Genomic DNA, 13,028 nt, shown 5'->3' with positions numbered 1-13,028 from the left:
CAAGCGAACTTAATTAGCGCATGGTCACGCGAGAGCGAATCTATTCCGATTCCGAAGTTCTCTTCCTCAGCTGTAGTAAGCTGAAACTATTCGGTGCAACATTGCTATCTCTAATTCCACTTTGCGCGCAATTATTTGACTAAAATGTTTTTCCAATAAACATTGATTTTTATATATATATATTCTAGATTGGAAAATATAAATTTTGATATTTTCGTTTCTAGAGCTGTTCGTAACTGCAATAACCATGATTGCTAATAAAAATCAATACGTTTGCGCCAATGGCGAAACACGGTGAATATCTTGCTCCGATTATATTATTATCGATGTGCCATCGTTAGAGAAAATGGGCGCGAATCGACCAGTAATTAAAGAAACTCAATAAATCTCTCCCTCATAAAAGTATGAATGAAAGGAGGGATGGTTCTCTATCCCCGACCTCGTTCCTGCGGCACGTGCCGCGAATTTAATGCGGAATAGCGAAGAACTTTTTATGCCGACTTACCGATTCCCCCAGTCCACTTTATTGATTATCCTCAGCTTCAACTCCCGCGTCTGATCGGTGGTGAGGGTGCCGGCCAAAAGTTGCCGCCGCTGTTCCAATAGCTCCCGCATCACTTTACGCAACGCATTGAACTTGTACTCCTCGCGCTCCTGCATCAGACAGCCAGGGCGAAGGATTACGTTTTAAAATCACTAAAAAAGTTTTATACGTATCCCCGAAAATAGAGAGAAAAAGAGGCGTACTATAAAATCAATCCTATATTTACGTGTTTCGCATAACTTTACGTAATGTGAAATATACAGAAAAGTAAAAGAAGTTTCGTGCTTTTTCTAGAAAGTAAAGTAGAGAAAATGGGAATTATATGAAAGATAGAAGAAAGTTACGTGAGTAATAAAAATTCATATTTATTTAAAGAACCTCCTATTAATATCGAGATATATAAATAATGCAGAAATCAAATGCAAAAGGAAAGAAATGAAGGAGAAGGTACAAGAGAATCGCAATTTTTTCTTCATCGATCGCATTTTTATAATAACGGGAAAATATCCTCTCAACCGGAACACAAAGACAGATATTTTCCCAATGAGAAGGGAGGAGGAGCGGAAAGAAGAGTACGGGATGCGGTGTACTCACCACGTACAACCTCTTCCAAATGCCACCCCATTCCCGTAGGACCAGAGTGACTTCCCGGACCACCGGATCCTCCAATGGTATAACGGACTCGAAGAGGCCCTCATTGTCGATTTTGCAGGGCTTCAGATGCACGTAGGAACTCGGGAAGATCCCCTTCACCGCGCGATTTTTCGTCGAGAAGCCTCTATACCAGCCTGCAATCGTCGGGAATCCCCCCCCATTTCAGTTGCATTTCGCCGAGCGCATTCGACTTACGCGTCTGAGGGTTTAATATTCCTGGCACCAAGAATATAGACGCGCAAACACGGCTAATTTAGACGTTAATTTAGACAATAATACCGAATATGAATGAACGTTAATATCGACATTAAAATTAATTAATGTGAAATAGCATTATTTCATTCATTATTGTAAATTGATATCAGTCAATACAATAATTTTGCACGAACTATGAAATACGATCTTCTACCTCTATTATTATTTCATGCTTGATAAATAATTAATGCAACATGTCTGCCAAATTCCGCAAGTTAATTTGAGTTGATTGCCTAAAATTAATTTTAACGAGGTAACAGGTCAAACACCGCTTGATGTATAATGATGTAATAATTAATGATGAAAAGAACAAATAGGGCAAATTAGTGAAGTCTTAATGCAAGTCTTAAATTTTTAAATTAAAAAAAAAATGATATAATATATTGCTCTCTTAATTTTTTCTCTCTTTAATTTGTATCTATTCTATATCACTAGCGATTCGTCGCTCCAGGATGCGTGATTACGCTGCACTATATCACCACTTCCTGGTGAACTTCATCATTTCCCTTGACCTTAAGCGATATCAGAACTCGCCATCGGTACAAGGCGAGGTACAAGGTAAGTACATCGATCTCTTGCGAGAAATAGAGATAAGATCAAGTATATCGGATTACGTACCCGCGCACTCTTCCAGGATCTGCACAGTTTCTCCGATTTCCAGGGGTAATCCATACCGCGTGTCCCCCCGCCAGTTGTACACAGCTGTAAAAGAGATCATAACGAATCGTTATCTATACGAGAGCTGTGCGCCACGGCGAACGGCGATATGACGCGATGATATATTTTTAACGAGCGCAGCCGCCGTCATTCACCAGTAAACTAGATCTCGTTACATCGTCCGCCGCGTAAACTAACGTGACCACCACGACTGATATCTGTTAATAGCACGCGACGAAGCGGCACAATCATGTCTATTTGCATTCGCTATAATACGGCTTATAAGCAGTGCAGCATAATAATTCTTGATATCAGAATTAATCGAGACAGTAAAATTATGGCATAATTAGGTACACACAAGAATTACAATTCACTTCGCATTGTGCTGTAAAGTATTGTAATATAATGTGCAATAAAAATTAGAGCATTTTGCGCAATATTAGTTTATGTATATAAATTGTAGCATATATAATATCAATATACAATTTATGTACATAAACTAACATTATCTTACTTATTAGTATTAATTAATATTAATATTACACATACATATATGTTATAATTATGTATACGCATAATATATATTTATGTTTAATTTATATAAATCATATAATTGTATATTGTAATATATTATCTGTTTTAATTATCGATATAACGTAAGTGTTGTTGAGCAATATCGTCAAATGATAAGATTCTATCATATTTTATAGAGATACGGCTTTATATTGTATTAAGTCTGTATCTCTTCGCAGTTGTATTTTTCTAAGCATTTTACTCAACGCGTTGATAACTGCTACACTTGAGCTTGTAACAATAAATGACTTCGATCGGGTTAATGTTTCCCCGTGGAGATCGGTAGCGCGGGCCTCTTTCCTAGAATTGTCAGCCACGATAAGCCGGCTCCGGGGTGTACCGGATATGCGTGGCGATGCACGTATGACGAGCCAGCTTCCGGTCCTCGGCCGCCGGAGAAACGCACGCGAGACGCATCTCAATGAGCGCGTCTCTATACTTCTTTTTCTTTCCCGCTTCTGCTTCTCTTTCCTTCTCTCCCTCTCTCTTTTCCTTTTTCCAGCTCTTCCCTGCGTTTTCTTATAGCTATGTTTATGGCTTACACACGCGTAGGTAGGTAGGTATATACATGGAGATGTCGAGAAAATAACGAAAAATTTAGAATCGATATTTCTACAGCGGAAATTTAATATAATGGAAAGTTAATCTATTTTCTAATATTTTTATCAATATAAGATAACACAGATAGGATCCAAATTATCAAAAGGTACTTTTTCAAAATGTTTTCCTAAGCAGCTCTCCCGCCATTGAAAACCTCCGTTAAAATATCACTAAAATTTATTTGAAACTTCAAAGATAATTTTTAATTAAGAAACATTATTAGTTATTATTATCTAACAATCGATATTAAATAGCGATGCAGTTCGACTTGTATAGAAACTCGCAAATTATGACGATGACAGGATGTCGGTTATTCATCTTTTTTTGGGACATCCTGTATACGTTAACTGGCCCTACGCGTTTGCTCGCCCACGTTTGGGACTGTCTACGAGCAACGTGCGCGTGGGACAGCGTGGCACAATTTTTGACAGCCACACATTCATGCGCCGCATGGATTGCCCATTTTTTTTCCACGTTCGCGAGCGATGCGTTTTCATTCACGCGTACATCGATTGCCGCTACGCGTCATAAAATTTGACGAAACAAAAACGGACGTGAATGCAAATATCGACGATGTATAGCGTGATATAATTTGCAACAAGCTGCATCAACCTAGGGAGGATTGAAATCGAGTTTTAAACGCAAAACTCGTTGAAAGTCAAATTAAAGTAATGAATGACGAATAAATTTAATACGTATAGAGAGAATAAATATAAAATAATGAGTTTAAAATTATCGATCAGAATTTCAAAGGCGTCCCTAAACCCCAAATTTTGCAAGATTAAAGAAGTAAATTCAGATTACGCCAGCGAATGTAAAATACAAAAGACGCTTTATGCAGTTCTCTTCGACGAAATAAAGTCAATCGACGCTGCAAATCGTTCTTTTTAGATTTTACGACCTGTGGGATCGCGACGACAGATAAATCGATGGCACGAAACGTCCGAATGACAGACGGCGGTCTTTTTTTTTTCTTCCTTCCTTTTTGCCGGGCAGCACAATGAGGTATTTTGCCGTGATCCGTGGGCAGAGGTCCGCGACAATGCGCTGCCACGTGGTTTGCCGCGACAGAGACAGCGCGATCAATAGAATGTCACTTATACGCGGAATGTTTTGCGTCACCGGATGGCAGACAGACCCATTCCGCATAGTGTCTCTTCTCTGGCCTTAATAGAAAATTTCCCCGCGTAATAGAGACAGATCGGACGAGCTGCTTTCTTCGTGGATATATTTTTCCTGCATACTGTTAATTTCGTATTCAGAAACGTGGAAAATTCATGGGCAACGTAAATTAACGTTTTCGGGACAATGAACGCACCAGTTATCTCGTCAAGATAACTTGAATAAAAGACAGGGAAATATACAGTGAAATTAGTTCAAAGCAAATAGTTCAAAGTGAGCTTGATAAACGAAAGGCAAAAAATTTACCGTAAAATAAAAGTAGTGAAGTGTAGTGAAGTAAATGCAGTAAAACAAGAAATATATAATACGCGCGGAATGAAAGATAATACCAATATATATGATACATATACGGGTACAATAAAATTCAGAGAAATAAAACTCCAGGTTTCCCCGTATTACATGGAGCTTCGCTACGAGTTCAATGCCTGTTCATCTTTTTTATTTGTGCCTCTTTGTCGTTTTCTCTCCTTTCTCTCTCTCTCTCTCTCTCTCTCTCTCTCTCTCTCTCTCTCTCTCTCTCTCTCTCTCTCATAATAAAATAAAAAATTATCTAAATATTCAAAAATTACGCTCCGAAAGGATTCTTTCGGCGCGGCACGGAACAAAGGACAGACCGCGAAGTGTACACGTCGCGCGGCTTTCCCCCATAGCTTTTCCCGGGGAATTAAATCGATAACTCCCTTTCTCGACCGTACGAAACATTCGCGACTGTAGGGGGACCGCAGGCAGACACAGATCCTGGCGCAGCCATGTCTGCCGTTCTTTTCCCGAATTTTCCGCCCTTTCCGCACGATCCCCTACGGTCCGCTTTCTCCCGGAGCGTCAATGATGGTCTTCGGTGGTGCGCCACTCCCGAAACTCAAAAATTTATGTGCGTCCACTGCGAGTGACGGAAAACGCGAGGAAACGCGACGCGAACAAAGAGCATCGAAAACATGTACAAAATTGTACACTGATAACTTTATAAACGCTGTTAAATTTTTATTAGGCTGTGAAAAATTATATGTGAAAATGTTCATCTTTATTTAAAACATTCCTCTCTCTCGCAAGAAAAAAACTGTTGCAGACGTAAAGTAAATTATACGAGAACGAGATTTTGCAATAAACATGACAGTAAACAGTAACAACCGAAGATAAGTTCGCACGAGGGAACCATCGGAGCTCCCACCTCGTATACTCACACACGTGGGCAGAATCACACGTGCGGAGCCAAAAGCGTCGGATATCAATAATGTCGGTGGAGGATAGGGTTGCAGCGCGTCAGAAGGGTCGCGAAATGAAGACATAAACAATGACATCTGAAATCATAATGCCCCTTTTGGACCCTCTGACAGCGCCTCGGTCTTCTTTACGCGTACATTTGCCTTTGAATAATTACTCTCTACTTTGTACTTATAGAGAGCATATAATTAGACAATTAAAAACGCGCGTTAATTTACAAAAATTGGAAATCTTTTTTTAAATTATCGTAAATGCTGTTTTCGAACTTTAATATAATATATACTATTATATATTATTCTATTTCCTTATCGTTTTAGTTTATCGTGAATCTCCGGAAAGTCGAGAAAGAATACGACAAAATTCTCCGCGGTTACGCAAAGTAAGTATCGTCGGCTATTTTCGCCGCGCGCGCGGCAGAAGCGAACGCCGCACATTTTTCGCGCCAACGGAAACGTCGCTTTATGCACGATCATAAAATGTCAAAAGCGCCGGTGGGTCATATCCACGCGTATATATACATACGTACGTGCGACGGCTGAATTACCGGGGGCAGCTTTTTGCGCGCGTAAAATGTGGTTAACAAACGGTGAAGGAGAGACGGCAGGAAACGCACCGATAACGTCACTCACATTGCGAGATAGCTGATACTAATATTAACATTTATGCGCGGCTGAGTGGGTTCGAAAGTTGCATCGCGTAATAGTGTCTCGTCGATGGACGTGAGACTCGTAATCGTAATATATGTATCTTGGAGGATCATGAACATACTGATGGAAAAGTTTTATTTCTCGCGGAGTTCATTCGTCATCTTTTTTGGCATTTTAATGTATTATCCGCGTTATACGTTGGGCAATACGTTTTCCACATGACTTGTGCTCGTAACGCAATGTTATTGATCGCGAATATGAAATTTGTCCGCATTAAATTTTGCGAAAACAATAATAACGCCAAAAACATAGAGGCAAGCTGATGACGTGATTCCACTCTGTAATAAAAGTAGAATTACAATTTTAAAAAGAGCGCTATATGTATAGTATTATGGGACACCGGAAATGGCACCGGCGGGATACCGTAAAAAGAGAACGGCGCTCCGAAGGCTTTTCCGATATGTTCGAGTTAAAATGGACCTGCCTTTGGTGTTCGGAGCTTATAGCACGAGGGGTCACGGTAATGGCAGGAATAACGCATCTGCAGACTTGCCACGAGAGAGAGAGAGAGAGAAAGTGAAAGAGAAAAAGAGAAAAGAGAGAGAGAGAAAGAGAGAGAGACGGCGCAGTTACGGTTCTACATCTACAACGATCCCGCTAAAAAGAAATAATGCATAGGGGCATGACCGCGTGAATAGCGCCGTACATTGGTAGATTGGAAGATTGTGCTTTAATCGCGTCACTCACATATACACACACTCGGACACCGTGCGAGTCCGTTCGTAGCCGAGAAAAATCCCGGAAGCTATCGCGCGCGAACAAGGAGTCTGCGAAGCGTTCCATATATCTGGACGGAGATTGAAAAACTCGCGAAAGAAATTCCGAGATATTTTAACTTGTCGGACGCTCCGTTTAATTCTAAGGCAACGTCCGTTTTCAGAAAACTTTGCGATATTGCGCTACTCATTTTCATCGTTTTGTCGAAATTATTTTCTTAAATATACCTGTCCCCGTGAAAGTGAGAAGGTATGAGACATGTTTTGACAAAGAGAAGAATGCAAGGTTTCAAAACAAGGCGACACATATTAGAAAAGATTCTGGGAGAACAAAAAGGCAAGGTTTAGAGCTTATGAAAAAAAAAATAGTAAGAGAGAGAGCGAAGAAAGAAAAAAGAAAGGGAAGGAAAAAGCAAAGAAATAAAAGGGGATGAATAATGAGAAGAAAATATAAGAAACGGAAGAGAGAATGCACATGTGAGATCTAGGACAACCTGGAGAAGCTATAGGATTATAAAGATGTGAGTTGGGTCAAAAATTTTGAAAACTTGAAATATGACAAATTTAATAAGTTTATATACGTCAATATATAAAATATGCAGTAAAATATTTAAAAAGATAATATATAATGTTAAAGTAAAATTGTGTATAATTGTTAACATAAAAGCAAACATAAATGTAAAATGTAAAGCAAAGTAAGTAAGTTGTAGTTGGATAAAATGAGCAAAAGAGAACAATGCAAAACACTGCGTATTGTACGGAACTCCATCCAAAGTCGCAAGAGGCAAGGATTAAATAAATATATATACCTATATATATATATCTTTCCTCGTAATTATTCACCTTGCTCGAAACTTTATCTAATGAATTTCATAAACATTTATCCCGGATAACTGGCCTCGTTGAGGAACGCCGACACGAGCAAAAGGAGAAAGATCAAGGGATCGATGATCCGGTTTTTCATCCTGATTAAAGGCGCTGTTTATCGGATTAGAGCCGCTTGCACTGCTTGAAAGAAGATTGCGCCGACGGCGATGGTAACGACCTTAAACTGAGCGCCGGGGGGATTAACGCGAGCGTTAATTAATCGCGAAAAAATGCCGGGACGAACGACGAACGCCGCGCCGTAAATTGATTCCGATTCCGCAGCCGGAGTCTCGTTCCTCGTCTCCTCGCGCCACTCTTTTCGCCGCGTCAGAAATCCTCGGCAGAAACGCGGTCACTTTAACGCGGCTAATCGCTGCACGTCGACATACCAGCGATAAAATTCCATTTCCATGTCGCGTTTATCTTTCGTTACGCATTTTGTGAATCGCAGAAAATATCCCGTAATCTTTTTATAAAAAAAAGCAAAAAATGTAATTTTATCTCCTTTCTTCCTGTAAAAAAATATACGTTTCCTTATGCGTTTTTTTATATACGTTTCGTAAACCGCCGGCGTCTGTGTATTTTGATTACGTTGAGCGTGGATTTTTTGTAGAACCGCGCGAGCTGCAGCATTTTAATAAAAGACAATGTACGTTAATTAAACTTCCCATCGGACTTTTCTACCTCATCATTCGAAAGCTAGCGATTGCAAGGATGAATTTGCGACTTCTTGTTTACGGTTCCAGGTATCCTGTCATTGAGACTCCTGTGCTCCGCGCTTATAATCTTTACTAATGACAAAACATGATAACGAGTAAGTACGCGGGGCTTGGCGGGGCATTCCCGTACCGAGAAACAATAACGACGCACTACTACTTTAGTCCCTAATACAGCAAATTACCCAGTACGCGCACCAAAATTAATACCGTCGACGGCGTCATGCGAAACGTCGCGTCGCGTCGTCACGAAGTATATTCTCATTCATCCTCTCGTTCTATTGAAATCGTCCAAAATCCCGCTACCGGCGAGTTTCACGTTCCAGAACGTTCGCGAGCCAGGAGGGCAAGGATGCCCCGGAGAGGCATTCGTCGCGCATCAAAAGAGGCGCGGAGGCGCGAAATCCGGGAGCGGGCCCGGCTTGTCAAGCGCGGACCTTACTACTCGCGCGCACGATCAATGCATGAATGGAGCACACGCAGGGGCACCCACACGCGCGCAGCGCGGTGAGAGCGCACGCAATACACGCACGCATGTTGCCGCCGCCGGCGAGCGAGAGATCAGGCCCGGTCCATCACGAGGATCCTCGCGGACGTTTGTCCGCGTCGTGAACCGCAAAAACTGCTACGCGCGAGCTGTCACGCCGCGCGATCTCGCCGCGCGATCGTTAAGCCGGGCCGGGCCGGATTCGCCGCGCCGCGCCACGCCGCGAATTTGACAGCTCCGAAGCGAGCGCTCCGGAGTTATTATAGAGCGGCGGAGGGAGAGGACGCGGGAGCGAGCGGGCACAGCCTCGCCGACCGCAAGATAAATAAAAACTCGACTTACCTACGCCGTACTTGGTGGTTTTCGTCGTCGTCCACATCTCGAGGGCGGCCGGACGGCGCGACGCCGACGACGTGGGGCCGGTGCGGCGGCGACGGCGGAGCGATAGCTACATACCAGGGCGGCGCGTCCGCTGCCGCGCGCGCGCCGAGCTCCAATCTCCGCGCGCGAGACAACCGCGAGAGACGACCGCGACGAAATTTTTCCCGTTATCACGAGCGGCACGAAAACACAAACATTGGGTGTGTTTGGCCGCGCGAATGTCGCACACGCCACACGGTACACACTGCGCCGCGACCGACGACGACGGACGGGTGGCCGTGACGAGCGGCGTTGCCGGTACGGGCCGCGAGCCGCGGCTGACTGACGGCAACGCCGCCCCGCCGGCCCGCCCGCCCCCGCTAAGGCCGGCGGTGGCGGTGACAACGCGTCACGTGGTACCACGCGTCGAATGCACGGAGCAACGAAGATAGTTAGAGGCACCGGCGAGGTATTATCACGAGTGTAAGTATTATTATTAAACGCCGACTGGCTCCGCGCGCGGAAATGCGTGACTGTCGGACAATTTAAACGGTCAGTTTGCAGGCATTAATTTTACGATTTATTATTATCAGGATGTATTGTAGATCGAAATAATTGTACGGACAGCAAAATGTGTAATTGTAACTTGTCCCATTGTAAACGAAGCTTTATTTCGGAGTCAACGCAGCGTGTGCCTGTAAAAAACATCTTAAGGCGCCTGCGGGATCAATTGCACGTCTGCGTTGGACACCCAGCACCGTTTAGCGATGAAATTATATAAATAGACAAAAGATCTATATATATGTATTACTAATAATGGCTACGGTCAACGTGACGCTACAAATGCTTCGAAGCATTCCTCTTCTCTTTTCTTTCAATGAAGAAAGAAGGAGAAGAAGAACGCTCCAGAGTATTTGTAGCGTTATGTAGACCGTAGCCAATAATGTATGATATTTTTGTAATTTTTCAATGTACAATAAAATGTGCATTACTGATACAAGATAATTGTCTTCAAAATATCCCTCCACACTCCTATTTCCATACATGAACGCTTAATTTCTCAACATAAAAAATTTTATTAACATTCCAGAAATTTATCAACAATTTGGCAACTTCCGAGAACTTTATATATCAACATAAAGAATTTGTCAATTTTCGAGAATTTTATCAACATAAAAAATTTTGTTAATTTCCGAGAATTTTATCAACATAAAGAATTTTTTTTCCTATTTTATTTACATCAAGAGATTTTAATTACATTTCTATAAAACCTCTTCCGCCATTGTTGTACAAATTTCCCCCAAAAATTGCATTTTCGGTGGACGTTTTCGGGTTCACCAATCAGGTCGTGCCTCACGACGCGGGACCCCATAAAAATGTTATAGGAGTTTCCTCTCTAGCTGTTACCACGGGGTATCAGGTGGTTAAAAAGATCGTTCGGAAAACGAAACGGTTATTACCAACGGTCGTGATTGCGTCGGCTGCGTCTCGTCAAGGACGTCAAGTCGTCAATCTCGTCATTCGGTTTTAGGACGGGGATCCAGGATCACGACGACGGTACATAGGATTGGACGGGGCACAGCTCACGAGGATGCGGCCGGACTCGCGCAGCGTCTCGTTCACGTTCCACCGGGAAGTGCTGGGCGTGCGAAACTCGCCGGAGATGGTTCCGCGGAGCTCGCGGAACCTGCGTCAGCGCCTGCAGGATCGATTCGAGAAGGACCGGGGATCGGGCGGTAACGATAACGCGAAGGAGAAACCAGCGAAGGCGAAGGACTCGGTCGACCGGGCCTGGAACAACATCAGCCTCGGCAACGTGTCCGCGGATTCGAGGCGAGCGTTGAGAAACGGCGCCGAGAAGCTGTCCAGGACGATATCCTCGGTGCGCACCACTTTCGGCACGATATCTCAGGTAAGCTGAATGAACATTTACGAACAAATTGACGAGAAGTGGATTTTATTTTCTATTATTCTTGTTTCACCTGGACTTTGCTTGTAAACTGCAGTATTAGGTTCACGCGTTAACATTATCTTTCGTTCATCCGCATTTCATTTAATGTCTAATAATAATTCCGATTATTTGATTTAATCAAAATTGTCAAATTACAAAATAATAATTATTTTTATTTTAATTATCATAAAATAACTTATTGGAAAATAGCAGAAAGAAGACTCTTGACTGTCTGTTAAAAATTTTACTAACAATAAGTGAATGTTTGCTCGAGATATATGTCTAATGCTTCATGATAACAAAACAATCACATAAACAAATGTACCAAGCGAATGACACTGAATGCAAAATAATCCTTTCCTATGTGCAGAAATTTAAGAGTTCCACACGTAGACGCCAGCGACTGGAGGAGCAGCAATCGCCGTCCAACATGCAGACACCTCAGACTCGTTCCCGCCAGCTCTTAGGTCGCACGCCGACCAAACTCTACAGCCCCTTCGGCATCGAGTCGCCGCGACACGCCTGGAACAAGGAGAACGAAGTTGGCACGCCGGTACGTGCCTCGTCGTCGCCGGAATGCAACACGCATTACATACATTGTAGACCATTTCGCTTCGCGAAAGTGAAAGGGTTCTCCATGCTGAGATAAGGGAAGAGATATATGGGAAGAGGAGAGGGGGGGGTCCTCCTCTCCTCTAAAAGTTACTGCACGTCGATCTCTCTTTCTTCCTATAGCGAACGCAGTCAGGTTTGCGTGCCTTGTGTGCAACATTTATATCGAATATAATTTATTTGCGTTTTCAATCGCGAGGGGTTCCGTCGCGAGCGACGCGAATCCGTCGTTGCGCCACAGCAATGACATTTTTTTTTATATATATATATATATACAAGTAGCATTTACAGGTATGCCAGCGTACCTTCCATGATATTTATATCATTCCATCGCTTTATTCGCGTGCGTATATCGCGAACTCTTTCTACTTTTTTACACGTATTTATATAAACGTATACATGCAATAACGTATGCAATATACATGTATGGCAGGGCCAATGCTTTGTACTCGACCGCAAAAACGAAACGCTAGAAGCGGCAACTAAAAATCCCGAAGCTGTTCGCGCAAAATATCAAAAATATGTATCGAACTAAGGTTCTTTTTTTTTTTATACGAGCGACGCACCAAGAAGCAATCTCTTGGGCAGATTTTTACGATATTCGAAAATTGTATTTTAAGTTCGTTACGTCGTGAACTGAGGATATTTCACGATCATGTTGGATTGTGACGATCTCTCGTTTGAGAATGGATAGAGATGGGTCTTCTCTCATTGTCAAAAATCAGAAGACATGAGCGAACGGTTTTTTTTTTTTTTTTTAAACTAATGTTAAATCTCGGCTATTATACTTCGTCTATTTATTTCTATTATTTCCAGGATGGTCGTAAAATATCCTCGGTTGCGTTTTATTCGATATATGTATTTATATAATGTGTACATATATATTTCTGACACGGCGAATGGTTCTCAAGAACCATTGCTCCAAT

At 42.4% G+C, this 13,028-nt stretch overlaps 2 protein-coding genes across 3 annotated transcripts in view; one reads left to right on the top strand and one right to left on the bottom strand.

The window, feature by feature from the left end:
- Window positions 1-9,895, bottom strand: part of Spg (dedicator of cytokinesis spg) — a 50,749-nt gene extending 40,854 nt beyond the window's left edge. For both annotated transcript variants that reach the window (XM_071782609.1, XM_071782611.1), the window contains exons 1-4: window positions 9,522-9,895; window positions 2,072-2,155; window positions 1,139-1,332; window positions 506-654 (exon numbers count right to left, since the gene is read on the bottom strand). In XM_071782609.1, the coding sequence (XP_071638710.1) occupies window positions 506-654; window positions 1,139-1,332; window positions 2,072-2,155; window positions 9,522-9,558 (464 nt within the window). In that variant the 5' untranslated portion in view covers window positions 9,559-9,895. The remainder of the gene's footprint in view (window positions 1-505; window positions 655-1,138; window positions 1,333-2,071; window positions 2,156-9,521) is intronic.
- Window positions 9,896-10,810: 915 nt separating this feature from the next.
- Window positions 10,811-12,363, top strand: LOC139815875 (uncharacterized). The gene is made up of 3 exons (XM_071783118.1): window positions 10,811-10,959; window positions 11,071-11,451; window positions 11,861-12,363. The coding sequence occupies exons 2-3, from the start codon at window positions 11,131-11,133 to the stop codon at window positions 12,137-12,139; spliced, it is 600 nt and encodes a 199-aa protein (XP_071639219.1). The 5' UTR covers window positions 10,811-10,959; window positions 11,071-11,130; the 3' UTR covers window positions 12,140-12,363.
- The last annotated feature ends 665 nt before the right edge of the window (window positions 12,364-13,028 follow it).

This window comes from Temnothorax longispinosus, chromosome 7 (genome assembly GCF_030848805.1).
Source record: "Temnothorax longispinosus isolate EJ_2023e chromosome 7, Tlon_JGU_v1, whole genome shotgun sequence".
In the NCBI taxonomy this organism is placed as follows: Eukaryota; Metazoa; Arthropoda; class Insecta; order Hymenoptera; family Formicidae; genus Temnothorax; species Temnothorax longispinosus.
This window is presented reverse-complemented; position numbering and strand designations above follow the sequence as displayed.